Here is a 21,422-nt window from a genome sequence, read left to right as displayed (position 1 = left end):
ACACCATAAATCACAATAGCCATGATATACACTTTTTCTTTTCCACACATTTACAGTGACTTTTTCTCCCTCCCCCCTCCCTCCTCCCAAGCCACCCCCCCATCCCCCCCCCTCTCATCCATTTTAGTTATACAATCTAGGTTGCATTAATTCAGTTAGACAATGTTGTCATTCAACAAAAATACACCAGTAATTCTACTGAGTCCATTCTTTTCTTCTCTTCTCCTTCCATCAACTTAGGTAATGTTTGTTCCCGGTAGGTTTTCGCTATTGTATTTAATGTAAGGCTCCCATACTTGTTCGAATATTTCAATATTATTTCTTAAACTATATGTTATTTTTTCTAATGGAATACATTTATTCATTTCTATATACCATTGTTGTATTTTCAAATTATCTTCCAATTTCCAGGTTGACATAATACATTTTTTTGCTACAGCTAGGGCTATCTTAACAAATCTTTTTTGTGCATCCTCCAAGTCAATTCCAAATTCTTTATTTTTTATGTTACTTAGGAGAAAGATCTCTGGATTCTTTGGTATATTGTTTTCTGTTATTTTATTTAATATCTGATTGAGATCATCCCAAAATTTTTCTACTCTCTCACATGTCCAGATTGCATGAATTGTTGTTCCCCTTTCTTTTTTACATCGAAAACATCTATCAGATACTGTTGGGTCCCATTTATTTAACTTTTGCGGTGTAATGTATAGTCTGTGTAACCAATTATATTGTATCATACGCAGCCTCGTATTTATTGTATTTCTCATCGTTCCAGAGCATAACTTCTCCCATGTTTCCTTTTTTATCTTTATATTTAAATCTTGTTCCCATTTTTGTTTAGTTTTACCATTTGTTTCCTCATTTTCCTTTTCTTGCAGTTTAATATACATATTTTTTATAAATCTTTTGATTAACATTGTATCTGTAATCACATATTCAAGGTTACTTCCCTCTGGTAAACTCAAGTTGCTTCCTAATTTATCTTTCAAGTAGGATCTCAGTTGGTAATATGCCAGCGCTGTATCTCCCGTTATATTGTACTTATCTCTCATTTGTTCAAAGGATAAGAATCTACTTCCTGAAAAACAATTTTCTATTCTTTTAATCCCTTTTTTTTCCCATTTTCTAAAGGCAAGGTTGTCTATTGTAAAAGGGAGTAGCTTATTTTGCGTCAATATTAGTTTTGGTATTTGGTAATTTATTTTATTTCTTTCTACATGAATCTTCTTCCATATATTGAGGAGATGGTGTAATACTGGAGAAGTTCTATGTTGTACCAATTTTTCGTCCCATTTATATAATATGTGTTCAGGTATCTTTTCCCCTATTTTATCTAATTCTAGTCTCGTCCAGTCTGGTTTTTCCCTTGTTTGATAAAAATCTGATAGGTACCTTAATTGTGCGGCTCTATAATAATTTTTGAAGTTTGGCAATTGTAAGCCTCCTTGTTTATACCATTCTGTTAATTTGTCTAGTGCTATCCTCGGTTTCCCCCCTCTCCATAAAAATCTCCTTATTATTTTCTTTAACTCTTTGAAGAATTTTTCTGTCAGTTGTATTGGCAATGCCTGAAATAAGTATAGTATCCTTGGAAAAATGTTCATTTTAATACAGTTTATCCTTCCTATCAGTGTTAGTGGTAGCTCTTTCCAATGCTCTAAATCGTCCTGTAATTTTTTCATTAGTGGATTGTAATTGAGTTTATATAATTGGCCTAGATTTTTGTTTATTTGCACACCTAGGTATCTTATTGCCTGCGTTTGCCATCTGAATGGGGATTCCTCCTTAAATTTTGAGAAATCCGCGTTATTCATAGGCATTGCTTCACTTTTATTTACGTTTATCTTGTATCCCGACACTTCTCCATATTCCTTCAATTTCTTATATAGTTCTTTTATTGATAGTTCTGGTTCTGTTAAGTACACTATCACATCATCTGCAAACAGACTGATTTTATATTCCCTGTCTTTTATTTTTATTCCTTTTATATTATTATCTCTTCTTATCGATTCTGCTAGTGGTTCTATAGCTAGCGCAAACAATAATGGTGATAGTGGGCATCCCTGCCGCGTTGACCTGCTTAAGTTAAATTGCTTTGATAATGTCCATTTACTGTCACTTTCGCTAACGGTCCCTTATATAATGCTTTAATCCAATTAATATACTTCTCCGGTAAACTGAATTTTTGCAATACTTTGAACAAGTAATTCCATTCTACTCTGTCGAAGGCCTTCTCTGCGTCTAAAGCAACTGCTACTGCCGGTGCTTTATTTCCTTCTACTGCATGAATTAAGTTAATAAATTTACAAATATTGTCTGTTGTGCGTCTTTTTTTGATAAATCCAGTTTGGTCTAAATTTACCATTTTCGGTACCTGTTCTGCTAATCTGTTCGCTAATAGTTTAGCTATTATCTTATAATCTGTGTTTAGCAGAGATATTGGTCTATATGACGCTGGTGAGAGTGGATCTTTCCCTTGTTTTAGTATCACTGTAATTATTGCTGTTTTACATGAATCTGGTAAGTTTTGTGTCTCATCAATCTGGTTGATTACATCCAGGAGGGGCGGTATTATTAGGTCTTTAAATGTTTTGTAGAATTCTATTGGGAGTCCATCCTCTCCTGGTGTCTTATTATTTGGTAAATTTTTTATTATCTCTTGTATTTCTACTGTTCCAAATGGTTCTGTTAATTTATTTTGTTCTTCTATTTGTAGTTTTGGTAGTTCAATTTTAGTCAAAAATTCATCTATTTTCCCTTCTTTCCCTTCGTTTTCGGTTCGGTATAATTGTTCATAGAATTCTCTGAAGTTTTCCTTAATTTCTTTTGGATTATATGTAATTTGTTTGTCTTTTTTCCTTGTTGCCAATACCATTTTCTTAGTTTGCTCTGTCTTAAGCTGCCATGCTAGGATTTTGTGTGTTTTTTCCCCTAGTTCATAATATTTCTGTTTTGTCTTCATTATATTCTTCTCCACCTTATATGTTTGTAATGTTTCATATTTTATTTTTTTATCCGCCAATTCTCTTCTTTTGGTTGTATCTTCCTTTATTGCTAATTTTTTTTCTATGTTTATTATTTCCCTTTCCAACTGCTCTGTTTCCTGATTATAGTCCTTCTTCATCTTGGTTGCATAACTTATTATTTGCCCTCTAATGAATGCTTTCATTGCGTCCCATAGTATAAACTTATCTTCCACTGATTCCGTATTTACTTCAAAGTACATTTTTAATTGTTTTTCAATAAATTCTCTAAAATCCTGTCTTTTAAGTAGCATGGGGTTTAATCTCCATCTATACATTCTTGGAGGGATGTCTTCTAGCTCTATTGCCAATAACAGGGGTGAGTGGTCCGATAATAGTCTAGCTTTATATTCCGTTTTCCTAACTCTCCCTTGTATGTGGGCTGATAACAGGAATAGGTCTATCCTTGAGTATGTTTTATGTCTAGTCGAGTAGTATGAGTATTCCTTTTCTTTTGGGTTTTGTTTCCTCCATATGTCCACAAGTTTCATTTCTTGCATTGATTTAATTATAAATTTGGTTACTTTGTTCTTCCTGTTAATTTTTTTCCCCGTTTTATCCATATTTGGATCCAAATTCAGATTGAAATCCCCTCCTATTAGTATGTTCCCTTGCGTATTAGCTACCTTCAAAAAGATATCTTGCATAAACTTTTGATCTTCTTCGTTAGGTGAATATATATTAAGTAGATTCCAAAGCTCTGAATATATCTGACATTTTATCATAACATATCTCCCTGCTGGATCTATTATTTCCTCTTCTATTTTAAATGGCACATTTTTGCTAATTAATATAGCCACTCCTCTTGCTTTTGAATTATACGATGCTGCTGTTACATGTCCTACCCAATCTCTCTTTAATTTCTTGTGCTCCAATTCAGTTAAATGTGTTTCTTGGACAAATGCTATATCTATTTTTTCCTTTTTCAGTAAATTTAGTAGTTTCTTCCTTTTAATTTGGTTATGTATTCCATTAATATTTAGAGTCATATAGTTCAGCGTAGCCATTTTATATTTTGTTTATCTTCTCTTTCCGTTTTTCCATCATTACCTTTCCTCCTTTTCCATTTCTGTTTTCTTATTTTCAACTCTTTACCAGACAACATTCCTACAACATCCAACATTTTCCTTATTCTCCTATTTCTATCTTCTTTATCCCCAATCTCCCCTTCCCCTCCTGAGTTGCCCTTTATCCCTTGTCGGACAACCACATCTCCCCTCTCCATTTGGATTTGCGAATCCACTCGCAAGCGTCAACTGATTTTGCAGTGACCGCTCTTTTCCCCCCACCCAGCCCCCCCCAGAAAAGATTTCGTTTTTTATATGTCACAAAGGTCACTCTTTTAGTTCCCTCCTTATTCTCTCTATTCCATTACCTTCCCTTATTAATTCTTGTCTATACTTTCTATGTTTTCCTCTAATTACAGATACTTTCACATATGCCCATTGTCTCTATTCACTCTTATACCTCTTTACCCGCATACATATCAATCGTGGTCATTTTTACCCTCCTTACCCGTCTTCATCCCTCAGTCTATTTTTGTCTTTACCCACATACATATCAATCGTGATAATTTTTGCTCTCATTACCCGTCTTCATCCCTCAGTCTATTTTTGTAATTGTTCTGCAAATTTTCGTGCTTCTTCTGGATCCGAGAATAGTCTGTTTTGTTGTCCTGGAATAAATATTTTCAATACCGCAGGATGCTTCAGTGTAAATTTATATCCTTTCTTCCATAAAATCGCTTTTGCTGCATTGAACTCTTTTCTCTTCTTTAGGAGTTCAAAGCTTATATCTGGATAAATGAAGATTTTTTGCCCTTTATACTCCAGTGGTTTGTTGCCCTCTCTTACTTTTTCCATTGTCTTCTCCAGTACCTTTTCTCTTGTAGTATATCTTAGGAATTTTACTACAATAGATCTTGGTTTTTGTTGTGGTTGTGGTTTAGGGGCCAATGCTCTATGTGCCCTTTCTATTTCCATTTCTTGCTGTAGTTTTGGACATCCTAGGGCCTTAGGGATCCATTCTTTTATAAACTCCCTCATATTCTTGTCTTCTACATCTTCCTTAAGGCCCACTATCTTTATGTTATTTCTTCTGTTATAATTTTCCATTATATCTATTTTTTGGGCTAGTAATTCTTGTGTCTCTTTAGTTTTTTTATTAGATTCCTCCAATTTCTTTTTTAAGTCTTCTACCTCCATTTCTGCTGCTATTGCCCGTTCTTCCATCTTGTCCATTTTTTTCCCCATTTCTGGTAAGGTCATATCCATTTTATTTATTTTCTTTTCTGTGTTGTTTATTCTTCTTCTTAAATCATTGAATTCCTGTGTTTGCCATTCTTTAAATGACTCCATGTATCCTCTAACAAGAGCAAGTACCTCCTTTACCTTGCCTATCTTTTCTTCTTCTATTTCCCTGTACTCTTCCTCTTCTTCTTCTTCTTCCTCTAGGTTGACCATCTGTTGTTTCTTTACTGCCCTTTCCTCCTCTTCTTTCTTGTTTCTATTGTCTTCTGTGGTCTCTTTTTGCTGCAGGTGTTCTGCAGCTGTCGTTGCCGGCTGTGGAGATCGACTCCCCAGCTGGTCCCCCCTCCCGTCGGTGTGTTTTTTTGTATGCGCGGTTGCGCACTTTTACTCGGCTCTGTGAGCCATTGTTGTAGTTCTCTTTCTACCGACCTGAGGTAGTGGGGTCTTCTCTCCACAGCGGGCCTCTTCGGACAGGTAAGGCCTTCACCTTTTTCCTCCGTTGTCTTCTCTTCCTCTCTTCTTTCCGTTGATTTTGATTTTTCTCCTTTTGTCTCCATCTTCTTTCCACCTTTATACTCACTTTTCTTTAACGTATTTCTGTGCCTTTGTATTTTCTCTTGTTTTTCCCGACTTTTCTGGAGAGGGCTGGAGTTCACCGTCCGGCCACTACTCCATCACGTGACTCCTCCCCCAATAGGTCTATTCTTGAGTATGTTTTATGCCTACCCGAATAATATGAATATTCCTTTTCCTTTGGGTGTTGTTTCCTCCATATATCCAAAAGTTGCATTTCTTGCATTGATTTAATTATAAATTTGGTTACTTTGTTCTTTCTGTTAATTTTTTTCCCAGTTTTATCCATATTTGAATCCAAATTAAGGTTGAAATCCCCTCCTATTAATATGTTCCCTTGCGTATCTGCTATCTTCAAATAGATATCTTGCATAAACTTTTGATCTTCTTCGTTAGGTGAATATACATTGAGTAAATTCCAAAACTCCGAATATATCTGACATTTTATCATTACATATCTCCCTGCTGGATGTATTATTTCCTTTTCTATTTTAATTGGTACATTTTTACTGATTAATAGAGCTACTCCTCTAGCTTTTGAATTATATGACGCTGCTGTTACATGTCCTACCCAATCTCTCTTTAATTTCTTATGCTCCATTTCAGTTAAATGTGTTTCTTGCACGAATGCTATATCAATTTTTTCTGTTTTCAGTAAATTTAGCAGTTTCTTCCTTTTGATTTGGTTATGTATTCCGTTAATATTTAAAGTCATATAGTTCAACGTAGCCATTTCATACTTTGTTTATCTTCCCTTTCCGTTTCCTCATCATCACCTTTCCTTCTTATCCATTTCTGCTTTCTTGTTTTGAACACTTTATAAGACAACATTTCTAAAACATCAAACATTTCCCTTATTCTCCTATCTAAAATTTCTTTAACCCCATTCTCCCCTCTCCCTCCTGAGTTGCCCTTTATCCCTTGTTGGGCAACCACATCTCTCCTCTCCATTTGGATTTGCGAATTCACTCGCAAGCATCAACTGATTTTGCAGTGACCGTATCTCCTCCCCACCCAGCACCCCCGGAAAAGATTTCAATTTTCATATTTAACAAAGGTCACTCTTTTAATTCCCTCCTTACTTCCTCTGTTCCCTTTCATTCCCTTATTAATTCTTATCTATACTCTATATATTTTCCTCTAAATATGGATACACTCATGTACACACATCTATATATCTATATATATCTATATATATATAGATATATATATATATCTATATATATATCTATATATATATCTATATATATATCTATATATATAGATATATATACCCATATATACACATACATATAGTTCGTGGTCATTTTTACTCACGTTACATGTCTTCATCTCTCTGCCTGTTTTGTAGTTGTTCTGCAAATTTTCGTGCTTCCTCCGGATCCAAGAATAGTCTGTTTTGCTGCCCTGGAATAACTATTTTAAGTACCGCTGGGTACTTTAACATAAATTTATATCCTTTTTTCCATAGGATCGTTTTTGCTGTATTAAACTCCTTTCTCTTCTTCAGGAGTTCAAAACTTACGTCTGGATAGAAAAAATTTTTTTGACCTTTATATTCCAGTGGCTTTTTGTCTTCTCTTATTTTCTTCATTGCTTTCTCCAATATATTTTCTCTGTTGTATATCTTAAGAATTTTACTAAAATGGATCTTGGTTTTTGCTGCGGCTGTGGTTTCGGGGCTAATGTTCTATGTGCCCTTTCTATTTCCATTTCTTCATGTAATTCTGGTCTTCCTAGGACCCTGGGGATCCAATCTTTTATAAATTCTCTCATATTCTTGCCTTCTTCATCTTCCTTAAGGCCGACTATCTTTATATTATTTCTTCTATTATAGTTTTCCATTGTATCTATCTTCTGAGCTAACAGCTCTTGTGCCTCTTTAACTTTTTTATTAGATTCTTCTAATTTCTCTTTTAAGTCCTCTACTTCCATTTCTACGATTATTTCTCGTTCTTCCACATTGTCCACTCTTTTTCCTATATCTGACATGACTATTTTATTAATTTTTTCTTCTGCACTTTTAATTCTTCTTTTTATTTCATTAAATTCTTGTAATTGCCATTCTTTTACTGATTCCATATATTCTTTAAAAAAAAATATCCATTGTCTTGCCTTTCCCTTCTTCTTCCATTTCTCTATGTTCTTCTTCTTCTTCTTCCTCTGGGTTGGCCATCTGTTGTTTCCTTCTTTTCTTTTTGCTCTCTTCTTTCTTGTTCTCGTTGTTTTCTGTGTTCTCTTCCTGTTGCTGTGTTGCAGCTGTCATCCTCAGCTGTGGAGATCGACTCCTCAGCTGTTCCCCCCTCCCGTCAGTGTGTTCTTCTTTATGCGCATCGTGCATGCGCGACTGCGCACTTTTACTCGGCTCCGCGAGCCATTTTTGTAGTCCCGAGCTCGGGACTTCCACTGGCCTTAGGGAGCGGGCTTCTCTCTCCGCGGCAGGCCTCCTCGGACAGGTAAGTCCTTCACCTTCTTCTTCCGACGTTCTTTCTTCTTCTCTTCTTCCCGTTGCTTTTGAATTTTCTCTCTTCGCTGCCATTTTCTTCCCACCTTTACTTTTACTTTGTTTTAATTTTTATTCTTGTACCCTTGTGTTTTGTGTATTTTTTTTTAACTTTTCCGGAGAGGGCTGGAGTTCAATGACCGGCCACTACTCCATCACGTGACTCCTCCTCCTCAATTTTAATGTTTAAGGAGAATTTGGACAGGTCCAATGATGGGAGGGCCAGGTCAGTGATACTAGGCAGAAAAATGGTTTGGCACCGACTAGAAGGGTTGGTTTCTGTGCTGTAGTTCTAAGATACTAAGAAGTTCCCCTGAATATTCCCACTAAACCTTTCCCCTTTCACCCTTAACCCATGGTTTATACCTTACTGAACCTCAGTGGATGCCCATACCCATGTAACTGCCGTTCCCTCAATGACCATGACCTTGATCTTCAACCTCCAGACGTCAGGCCACCTTCAAATGCGACTGGTACCTCCCGCTGGAGGATGCCACTCTTCAGACCCCCAGCGAGATCCAGCTCATGGCCCCCAGCACACTCCAGGCTGTGGCCCAGAAAGACATAGAGGTCGCTCGAGCAAAGCTGATCCAGACGAAGATCGAAATGCAGCTGGAGCAGGTGGGGCAGCAGAGGGCAAGCGAGGCGGGGGGGGGGGGGGTCAGGGATGTGGCAAATGAGCGAGAGTGGGAGGAGAAGGGAAGGACGGAATGGGGCTGAGGGATCAGAGAGAGAATGAATGGGGAGGGAGTGGGGGATCGGAGAGAGGGAGAAGGGATGGGGAGGAAGAGAGGGATTGGAGAGAAGGAGGGAGGGATGGGACTCAGAGAAAGGGAGGAGGGTTTGGGAGAAGGAGAGGGGGATTGGAGAGAGGGGGATCAGAGAGAGGAGGTAGATGGAGAGATGGTGGGATTGGAGAAAGGAAGGAGGGGATGGGAGGAAGAGGGGGATCAGAGAGAGAAAAAGGAGGGGGAGATCAGATCGAAAAGGATAGGGAGAGAAAGATCAGAGAGAGGGAGAAGGGATGAGAGTGAGGAAGAAGAAGGGAGAGGAAGGATTGAGGAGAAGGAACAATGAGGGTGATAGGTGGGAGGACAGAGGGATTGGGAAATGGGAGAAGACTGCGGTGGTGGGGGTGGGGAACCAATGGGAGACATATAATGGGCCACGTTCCTCTCGCAGAACCACAACAAGGGAACCGAGCGTTTGAGGAAGAAGCTTGTGGAGACGGAGACATGGATCCTGGTAAATTCGCCAGCGATTCCCCTGGGCTTGCAGAGCAGGAGCGGCAAGGTAGGAGTGCCCAAGGCCAGCGGGCACAGCAGGACTGGCGGACGGGTGGTGCCCACGGGCCCTGACCCTCAGGAGGGTGGAGGGTTGGAAGGTGGTGGTGGGATTGGGGAGGGGGGGGTGGAACTTAAGTGAAGGTGAGTCTGACCCCCTCTGGTCCCAGAGGGGAAGGGGGGCCAGCGAAAGGTGACAGAAATGCTGGAGGAACCCAGCAGATCCTCCAGTGTCGACAGTAGGCAAAGCCTGTGTGACTGCAGCAAGGAAAAAGGGTTTGGTGCATCTTGAAATTGATCTTATGTGCAAGATGATAGAGGTCTTGACATTCACTAAACTTGGTGTCAACCTACACCAGCAGGATCCAGTCCTTCAGTTCAAAAAAGACACTGTTATGAACGAAATCAGCAGATAAAACTTCTTACTTAACTCTAACTTAGCCCCTATTATGTGCAAATGTAACCATGGATTCTGAAGAGATGATTTTAAAGCTCCTCAGAAAGTTTTTGTGTCAAAACTCCAAGTTTTTACTGCTGTTCAAAAGCAATTACAGAGTCCGTGTGGGGGCACCCAAATTCTGTAAATTGTTACTCTAAACCAGAAGTCGCAAGGCCCCTTTAAAACTCGCCCATCGCTTTTGGTCGAGTGTTTTTTTTTCTCAGAACAATGTTTCTTCATATGAGCGATTTTCTCTCTCTTGCATGGACGTTTTTGGAACCTGTCCTTCTTATCCAAGAGAGATGGCGGAATGACTGCTTTTTAAAAAATGTTGAATATTTTATTTAAGAATTTTAAATCCACATTCCATGAAGCAACAAGAGAAAAACATTTAAATGTGTGGAATAAAAAAACCCATCCCTCCTTCCCTTCGTCCCCACCCACAAAATATATCAAAGGAAAAAAGAGTTGGGGGAATGTAAAAAAAAATAAAATCTCAATGTTAATAATAAGGGAACTGGGGGCTCCATATTTTTGATAAAAACATGATATTTATTACGTAAATTATGTTATTTACTCAAGTGAAATACAAGAACACAATTCAGCAGGCCATCTCTCCATCCCTAAATCTTTTAACAGTATTCCTCCTTTTCATAAGGAGAAAATAGACAGCCTTTTGTCACTGCATTTTATCATGTAATATTACTCAACATTCCTTCCATCTACCGTCAGGCAGACAAACAGTTGTGATTAGTGAATAGGCCTCCAGAGCTTCAGTGGCCTCTGCAGCCATGCAGATCCATCAGCAGCCCAGGCTCGAGCTCTGGACCTCCAACCTGATCAGGCAGCCTCCAGCGCCCCGGGATTCCTTCTTGCCCCCACCGAGTCCCGGCTCCGGCCCCACGAGCAGCCCATGTCTGGGCCCCTTGGCCGTTGAGCGCCTTGCTGCTCCGCCGCCCCTGGTCAGCATCCTGGTGCCCTGCTGTGCTCTGTTGCTCCCTCCCCACCCTGTGCCTGCCGCCCTCAGGCTCAGACCTCCCGTGGTTACAGGATTTTAAATGAAGACACCCTTAGCTCCTTTAACAGGCTGTTTAAAGCTTGTTGAAGTGCCATCGACGTTGCGACAGGGACGATTGGACCCTACGGGGGAAAGCTTCGTCTCTGCTCCCTGCTCTCCCGGGTCCACACCAGCAGCAGGACCACCATTAAAGCAGCTCCAACAGCACCATCCATTCCCCTTGGAATCAAAAGTGCCTTTTGACCCATTGAGCCCCTTACCTTCTACGCTCTGCCTCAAACCCTGTCTCTGGCCTCATGTTAGGATGCTGGTGTGTTGACAACGATTTGCTTGTGTCTGTCCTCTCTGCAGACTTACATTTTCCTCCTGTCCTCCGACTACGAGCTCCATGATTGGAAGGACACCATTGAGCAGCTGAAGAGGAATGGTGAGTGAGTCTCCAGCTTGATACAGCCACCTTCCCCCACCCCTCAGTTCTTCTTCCCACTCTCTTGTTCACACCTCCCCAAGCCCGTTCATCTCCCAAACACAGACATCATACTTGCAGGAATTATGTCAACACTTCGCGGTCTTCATATCCCTAGGTCAGACCACACCAGGATCACCATACACAGTTCCTATCTCTGTATCTCTGGGTGAGAACGCAGCAGGATCACTGTACACAGTTCCCGGTGTCTGTATCCATGAGTCAGACCAAACCAGGATGAGCACACACAGTTCCCAGTCTCTGTATCCCTGCGCCAGACCACACCAGGATCACCGTACGCAGTTCCCAATCTCTGTATCCCTTCAACAGACCACACCAGATCACCCACGATACACAGTTACCAGTCTCTGTAACCCTGGGTCAGACAACATCAAGATCACAGTACACAGATCACGATCTATGTATCCCTGGGACAGACCGCAACATGATCACCGCACACAGTTCCCGGTCTCTGTATCTCTTTCAGACCACACCGGGATCACCGTACACAGTGCCCGTTCTCTGTATCCCTGGGTCAGACCACACCAGGATCACCATACAGAGTACCTGGTCTCTGTATCCCTGGGTCAGACCACACCAAGGATCACCGTACACAGTTCCGGGTCTCTGTATCCCTGGATCAGACCACACCGGGATCACCGTACACAGTGCCCGGTCTCTGTATCCCTGGGTCTGACACATCAGGTATACCGTACAATGTTCCCAGCCTCTGTATCACTTGATCAGACCACAGCAGGATCACCATGCACAGTACCTGGTCTCTGTATCCCTGCGTCAGACCACAACAGAATCACCGTACACAGTTCACGGTCTCTGTATTCCTGGGTCAGATCACACCAGGATCACCGTACAGTTCCTGGTCTCTGTATCCCTGGGTCAGACCACACCAGGATCACCATACAGAGTACCTGGTCTCTGTATCCCTGGGTCTGACCACATCAGTTATACCGTACAAAGTTCCCAGACTCTGTATCCCTGGGTCAGACCACACCAAGGATCACCGTACACAGTTCTGGGTCTTTGTATCCCTGGATCAGACCACACCGGGATCACCGTACACAGTGCCCGGTCTCTGTATCCCTGGGTCTGACATATCAGGTATACCGTACAATGTTCCCAGCCTCTGTATCACTTGGTCAGACCACAGGAGGATCATCGTGCACAGTTCCTGCTCTCTGTATCTCTGCGTCAGACCTAGCAGGATCACCATGCACAGTACCTGGTCTCTGTATCCCTGGGTCAAACCACAACAGAATCACCGTACACAGTTCACGGTTTCCGAATTCCTGGGTCAGATCACACCAGGATCACCGTACAGTTCCCGGTCTCCGTATCCTTGGGTCAGACCACACCAGGATCACCGGATACAGTTCCCGGTCTCTGTATCCCTGACTCAGACCACACCAGGATCACCGTACACAGTTCCGGGTCTCTGTATCCCTGGGTCAGACCACACCAGGATCACCGTACACAGTTCCCGGTCCCTGCATCCCTGGGTCAGACCACACCAGGATCACCGTACACAGATCACGGTCTCTGTATCACTGGGTCAGACCCCACCAGGATCACCGTAGACAGTTACCAGTCTCTGTATCACTGGGACAGACCACACCAGGATCACCGGACACAGTTCCCAGTCTCTGTATCCCTGACTCAGACCACACCAGGATCACCATACACAGACCACGGTCTCTGTATCCCTCGGTCAGACCACACCAGGATCACTGTACACAGTTCCAGTTCTCTGGATCCCTGGATCAGACCACACCAGTATCACCTGCCATACACAGTACCCATCTCTGTATCACTGGGTCCGTCCTCATCTGGATCACCAGCTGCAGTTGGCAGTCTCCGTATCCCTTGGTCAGGCCACACCCACGATACACAGTTCCCAGTCTCTGCATCCTTGGGTCAGACGACACCAGAATCACCGTATACAGATCACAGTCTCTGTATCACTGGGTCAGACCACATCAGGATCACTGTACACAGTTCCCGGTCACCGTATCCCTGAGTCAGACCACTCCAGGATCACCGTACACAGATCACGGTCTCTGTATCACTGGGTCAGACCACACCAGGATCACCATACACAGATCCCGTTCACTGTATCCCTGGATCAGACCACACCAGGATCACCTACCATACACAATACCCATCTCTGTATCACTGGGTCAGACCTCACCTGGATCACCGGACGCAGTTCGCAGTCTCCGTATCCTTTGGTCAGACCACACCAGGATCACCCACATTACACAGTTACCAGTCTCTGTAACCCTGGGTCAGACTACATCAAGATCACAGTACACAGATCACGATCTATGTATCCCTGGGACAGACTGCACCAGGATCACCGTACACAGTTCCCGGTCTCTGTATCCCTAAGTCAAACCACACCGGGATCACCGTACATAGTGCCCGGTCTCTGTATCCCTGGGTCAGACCACAGCAGGATCACCATACACAGTACCTAGTCTCTGTATCCATGAGTCAGAGCACACCAGGATCACCGTACACAGTTCCGGGTCTCTGTATCCCTGGGTCAGACCACACCAGGATCACTGTACACAGTTCCCAGTCTCTGTATCCCTGGATCAGACCACGCGAGGATCACCGTACACAGTTCCCGGACTCTGTATCCCTGGGTCTGACCACAGCAGGATCTCCGTACACAGTACTTGGTCTATGTATTCCTGGGTCAGACCACACCAGAATCACCGTACACAGTTCACGGTGTCTGGATCCCTGGGCCAGACCACACCAGGATCACCGTACACAGTTCCCGGTCTCTGTATCCCAGGGTCAGACCACACCAGGATCACAGTACACAGTTCCAGTTCTCTGTATCCCTGGATCAGACCACATCAGGATCACCTACCATACACAGTGCCCATCTCTGTATCCCTGGGTCAGAACACACCAGGATCACCGTACACAGTTCTCTCTCTCTGTATCCTGGGTCAGACCACACCAGGATCACCGTACATAGTTCCCAGTTTCTGTATTCCTGGATCAGACCACACGAGGATCATTGTACACAGTTCTCGGTCTCTGTATCCCTGAGTCAGACCACACCAGGATCACCGTACACATTTCTGGGTCTCTGTAACCCTGAGTCAGACCACACCAGGATCACCTACCATATACAGTCCCCATCTCTGTATCACTGGGTCAGACGACACCAGGATCACCGTAAACAGACCATGGTCTCTGTATCCCTGAGTCAGACCACATCAGGATCACCTACCATACACAGTACCTATCTCTGTATCACTGGGTCAGACCACACCGGGATCAGCGGACGCAGTTGCTATTCTCCGTATCCCTTGGTCAGACCACACCAGGAACATACACCATACACAGTTCCCAGTCACTGTATCCCTTCGACAGACCACACCAGGATCACCCACGATACACAGTTACCAGTCTCGGTAACTCTGGGTTAGACTACATTAAGATCACCGTACACAGTTCCCGGTCTCTGTATCCCAAAGTCAGACCACACCGGGATCACCGTACATAGTGCCCAGTCTCTGTATCCCTGGGTCTGACCACATCAGTTATACCGTACAAAGTTCCCAGACTCTGTATCCCTTGGTCAAACCACAGCAGGATCATCGTACACAGTTCCCGGTCTCTGTATCCCTGGGTCTGACCACACCAAGGATCACCGTACACAGTTCTGGGTCTCTGTATCCCTGGATCAGACCACACCGGGATCACCGTACACAGTTCACGGTCTCTGGAATCCAGGGTCAGATCACATCAGGATTACCGTACAGTTCCCGGTCTCTGTATCACTGGGTCAGACCACACCCGGATCACCGGACGCAGTTTGCAGTCTCCGTATCCCTTGGTCAGACCACGCCAGGATCACCCACGATACACTGTTACCAGTCTCTGTAACCCTGGGTCAGACTACTTCAAGATCACAGTACACAGATCACGATCTATGTATCCCTGGGACAGACTGCACCAGGATCACCGTACACAGTTCCTGGTCTCTGTATCCCTGGGTCAGACCACACGAGGATCACCATGCACAGTACCTGGTCTCTGTATCCCTGGGTCAAACCACAACAGAATCACCGTACACAGTTCACGGTTTCCGAATTCCTGGGTCAGATCACACCAGGATCACCGTACAGTTCCCGGTCTCCGTATCCTTGGGTCAGACCACACCAGGATCACCGGATACAGTTCCCGGTCTCTGTATCCCTGACTCAGACCACACCAGGATCACCGTACACAGTTCCGGGTCTCTGTATCCCTGGGTCAGACCACACCAGGATCACCGTACACAGATCACGGTCTCTGTATCACTGGGTCAGACCCCACCAGGATCACCGTAGACAGTTACCAGTCTCTGTATCACTGGGACAGACCACACCAGGATCACCGGACACAGTTCCCAGTCTCTGTATCCCTGACTCAGACCACACCAGGATCACCATACACAGACCACGGTCTCTGTATCCCTCGGTCAGACCACACCAGGATCACTGTACACAGTTCCAGTTCTCTGGATCCCTGGATCAGACCACACCAGTATCACCTGCCATACACAGTACCCATCTCTGTATCACTGGGTCCGTCCTCATCTGGATCACCAGCTGCAGTTGGCAGTTTCCGTATCCCTTGGTCAGGCCACACCCACGATACACAGTTCCCAGTCTCTGCATCCTTGGGTCAGACGACACCAGAATCACCGTATACAGATCACAGTCTCTGTATCACTGGGTCAGACCACACCAGGATCACTGTACACAGTTCCCGGTCACCGTATCCCTGAGTCAGACCACTCCAGGATCACCGTACACAGATCACGGTCTCTGTATCACTGGGTCAGACCACACCAGGATCACCATACACAGATCCCGTTCACTGTATCCCTGGATCAGACCACACCAGGATCACCTACCATACACAATACCCATCTCTGTATCACTGGGTCAGACCTCACCTGGATCACCGGACGCAGTTCGCAGTCTCCGTATCCTTTGGTCAGACCACACCAGGATCACCCACATTACACAGTTACCAGTCTCTGTAACCCTGGGTCAGACTACATCAAGATCACAGTACACAGATCACGATCTATGTATCCCTGGGACAGACTGCACCAGGATCACCGTACACAGTTCCCGGTCTCTGTATCCCTAAGTCAAACCACACCGGGATCACCGTACATAGTGCCCGGTCTCTGTATCCCTGGGTCAGACGACAGCAGGATCACCATACACAGTACCTAGTCTCTGTATCCATGAGTCAGAGCACACCAGGATCACCGTACACAGTTCCGGGTCTCTGTATCCCTGGGTCAGACCACACCAGGATCACTGTACACAGTTCCCAGTCTCTGTATCCCTGGATCAGACCACGCGAGGATCACCGTACACAGTTCCCGGACTCTGTATCCCTGGGTCTGACCACAGCATGATCTCCGTACACAGTACTTGGTCTATGTATTCCTGGGTCAGACCACACCAGAATCACCGTACACAGTTCACGGTGTCTGGATCCCTGGGCCAGACCACACCAGGATCTCTGTACACAGTTTCCGGTCTCTGTATCCCAGGGTCAGACCACACCAGGATCACCGTACACAGTTCCCGGTCTGGGTATCCCTGAGTCAGACTACACCAGGATCACCGTACACAGTACCCAGTCTCTGCATCCCTGGGTCAGACGACACCAGAATCACCGTACACAGATCTCTAGTTTGTCAGGGGGGTGGGGAACAAAGTGTGAGAGCAGTGTCCAGGGAGTATGGCCACCTAGCTAGGAATAAAAAAGATAACAAAGGTAGTATGGAGATTAGGGTAGAAGGTAAAAAAGAGAATATATGTGAGGGTGATTCTCTGAGATGAATATATTTTAATGCAAGAAGCATAGTGAACAAGGTAGATGAGCTGAGAGCATGGATAGATACTTGGGGTCACGATATTGTGGCAGGTACAGGAGGGGCAGGACTGGCAACTTAATATTCCAGGATACATTTGTTTTAGATATGATAGATCAGGGGTTAAAAAAGGAGGAGGAGTTGCTCTGCTTGTTAAGGAGGACATTACTGCCGTGATGTGGCAGGATGGTATGGAGGGTTCGACCAGTGAGGCTGTTTGGGTGGAATTGAGGTGTGGAGGAGGCAAGAGGTTGCTAATAGGGGTGTATTACAGACCACCAAATGGGCCAAGAAAATTAGAGGAACAAATTTGTAGGGAGATAACGTATATGTGTGAAAATCAATAGGTAGAGATCATGGGAGTTTTCACTGTACACACATCATGGTCTCTGTATCACTGGGTCAGGTCACACCAGGATCACCATAGACAGTTACCAGTTTCTGTATCACTGGGTCAGACCACACCAGGATCACCGTACACAGTTCCCGGTCACTATATCCCTGGGTCAGACCACACCAGGATCACAGTACACAGTTCCAGTTCTCTGTATCCCTGGATCAGACCACATCAGGATCACCTACCATACACAGTGCCCATCTCTGTATCCCTGGGTCAGAACACACCAGGATCACCGTACACAGTTCTCTCTCTCTGTATCCTGGGTCAGACCACACCAGGATCACCGTACATAGTTCCCAGTTTCTGTATTCCTGGATCAGACCACACGAGGATCATTGTACACAGTTCTCGGTCTCTGTATCCCTGAGTCAGACCACACCAGGATCACCGTACACATTTCTGGGTCTCTGTAACCCTGAGTCAGACCACACCAGGATCACCTACCATATACAGTCCCCATCTCTGTATCACTGGGTCAGACGACACCAGGATCACCGTAAACAGACCATGGTCTCTGTATCCCTGAGTCAGACCACATCAGGATCACCTACCATACACAGTACCTATCTCTGTATCACTGGGTCAGACCACACCGGGATCAGCGGACGCAGTTGCTATTCTCCGTATCCCTTGGTCAGACCACACCAGGAACATACACCATACACAGTTCCCAGTCACTGTATCCCTTCGACAGACCACACCAGGATCACCCACGATACACAGTTACCAGTCTCGGTAACTCTGGGTTAGACTACATTAAGATCACCGTACACAGTTCCCGGTCTCTGTATCCCAAAGTCAGACCACACCGGGATCACCGTACATAGTGCCCAGTCTCTGTATCCCTGGGTCTGACCACATCAGTTATACCGTACAAAGTTCCCAGACTCTGTATCCCTTGGTCAAACCACAGCAGGATCATCGTACACAGTTCCCGGTCTCTGTATCCCTGGGTCTGACAACACCAAGGATCACCGTACACAGTTCTGGGTCTCTGTATCCCTGGATCAGACCACACCGGGATCACCGTACACAGTTCACGGTCTCTGGAATCCAGGGTCAGATCACATCAGGATTACCGTACAGTTCCCGGTCTCTGTATCACTGGGTCAGACCACACCCGGATCACCGGACGCAGTTTGCAGTCTCCGTATCCCTTGGTCAGACCACGCCAGGATCACCCACGATACACTGTTACCAGTCTCTGTAACCCTGGGTCAGACTACTTCAAGATCACAGTACACAGATCACGATCTATGTATCCCTGGGACAGACTGCACCAGGATCACCGTACACAGTTCCTGGTCTCTGTATCCCTGGGTCAGACCACACGAGGATCACCGTACACAGTTCCTGGTCTCAGTATCACTGGATCAGACAACACCAGTATCACCGTACACAGATCACAGTCTCTGTATCCCTGAGTCAGACCACAACAGGATCACCTACCATACACAGTCCCTATCTCTGTATCACAGGGTCAGACCACACCAGGATCACCATACACAGTACCTAGTCTCTGTATCCATGAGTCAGAGCACACCAGGATCACCGTACACAGTTCCGGGTCTCTGTATCCCTGGGTCAGACCACACCAGGATCACTGTACACAGTTCCCAGTCTCTGTATCCCTGATCAGACCACGCGAGGATCACCGTACACAGTTCCCGGACTCTGTATCCCTGGGTCTGACCACAGCAGGATCTCCGTACACAGTACTTGGTCTATGTATTCCTGGGTCAGACCACACCAGAATCACCGTACACAGTTCACGGTGTCTGGATCCCTGGGCCAGACCACACCAGGATCACCGTACACAGTTCCCGGTCTCTGTATCCCAGGGTCAGACCACACCAGGATCACAGTACACAGTTCCAGTTCTCTGTATCCCTGGATCAGACCACATCAGGATCACCTACCATACACAGTGCCCATCTCTGTATCCCTGGGTCAGAACACACCAGGATCACCGTACACAGTTCTCTCTCTCTGTATCCTGGGTCAGACCACACCAGGATCACCGTACATAGTTCCCAGTTTCTGTATTCCTGGATCAGACCACACGAGGATCATTGTACACAGTTCTCGGTCTCTGTATCCCTGAGTCAGACCACACCAGGATCACCGTACACATTTCTGGGTCTCTGTAACCCTGAGTCAGACCACACCAGGATCACCTACCATATACAGTCCCCATCTCTGTATCACTGGGTCAGACGACACCAGGATCACCGTAAACAGACCATGGTCTCTGTATCCCTGAGTCAGACCACATCAGGATCACCTACCATACACAGTACCTATCTCTGTATCACTGGGTCAGACCACACCGGGATCAGCGGACGCAGTTGCTATTCTCCGTATCCCTTGGTCAGACCACACCAGGAACATACACCATACACAGTTCCCAGTCACTGTATCCCTTCGACAGACCACACCAGGATCACCCACGATACACAGTTACCAGTCTCGGTAACTCTGGGTTAGACTACATTAAGATCACCGTACACAGTTCCCGGTCTCTGTATCCCAAAGTCAGACCACACCGGGATCACCGTACATAGTGCCCAGTCTCTGTATCCCTGGGTCTGACCACATCAGTTATACCGTACAAAGTTCCCAGACTCTGTATCCCTTGGTCAAACCACAGCAGGATCATCGTACACAGTTCCCGGTCTCTGTATCCCTGGGTCTGACAACACCAAGGATCACCGTACACAGTTCTGGGTCTCTGTATCCCTGGATCAGACCACACCGGGATCACCGTACACAGTTCACGGTCTCTGGAATCCAGGGTCAGATCACATCAGGATTACCGTACAGTTCCCGGTCTCTGTATCACTGGGTCAGACCACACCCGGATCACCGGACGCAGTTTGCAGTCTCCGTATCCCTTGGTCAGACCACGCCAGGATCACCCACGATACACTGTTACCAGTCTCTGTAACCCTGGGTCAGACTACTTCAAGATCACAGTACACAGATCACGATCTATGTATCCCTGGGACAGACTGCACCAGGATCACCGTACACAGTTCCTGGTCTCTGTATCCCTGGGTCAGACCACACGAGGATCACCGTACACAGTTCCTGGTCTCAGTATCACTGGATCAGACAACACCAGTATCACCGTACACAGATCACAGTCTCTGTATCCCTGAGTCAGACCACAACAGGATCACCTACCATACACAGTCCCTATCTCTGTATCACAGGGTCAGACCACACCAGGATCACCATACACAGTACCGGCTCCCTGTATCCCTGGGTCAGACCACGCCAGGATCACCGTACACAGTTCCGCTCTCTGTAACCCTGACTCAGACAATACCAGGATCGCCGTACACAGTTCCGGGTCTCTGTATCCATGGGTCAGACCACACCAGGATCACCGTACACAGTTCTGGGTCTCTGTATCCCTGGATCAGACAACACCAGTATCACTGTACACAGATCACAGTCTCTGTATACCTTAGTCAGACCACAACAGGATCACCGTACACAGTTCCCGGTCTCTGTAACCCTGAGTCAGACCACACCAG

General features: G+C 45.2%; 1 protein-coding gene across 2 annotated transcripts in view; it reads left to right on the top strand.

The window, feature by feature from the left end:
* Positions 1 to 21,422, top strand: part of LOC138754919 (active breakpoint cluster region-related protein-like) — a 212,474-nt gene that overhangs the window by 154,225 nt on the left and 36,827 nt on the right. For both annotated transcript variants that reach the window (XM_069919933.1, XM_069919934.1), the window contains exons 10-12: positions 8,798 to 8,972; positions 9,534 to 9,644; positions 11,443 to 11,518. In XM_069919933.1, the coding sequence (XP_069776034.1) occupies positions 8,798 to 8,972; positions 9,534 to 9,644; positions 11,443 to 11,518 (362 nt within the window). The remainder of the gene's footprint in view (positions 1 to 8,797; positions 8,973 to 9,533; positions 9,645 to 11,442; positions 11,519 to 21,422) is intronic.

This window comes from Narcine bancroftii, chromosome 2, assembly GCF_036971445.1.
Source record: "Narcine bancroftii isolate sNarBan1 chromosome 2, sNarBan1.hap1, whole genome shotgun sequence".
In the NCBI taxonomy this organism is placed as follows: domain Eukaryota; kingdom Metazoa; phylum Chordata; class Chondrichthyes; order Torpediniformes; family Narcinidae; genus Narcine; species Narcine bancroftii.
Note: the sequence above shows the minus strand (reverse complement) of the source record. Positions and strands in the feature narration are given on the sequence as shown.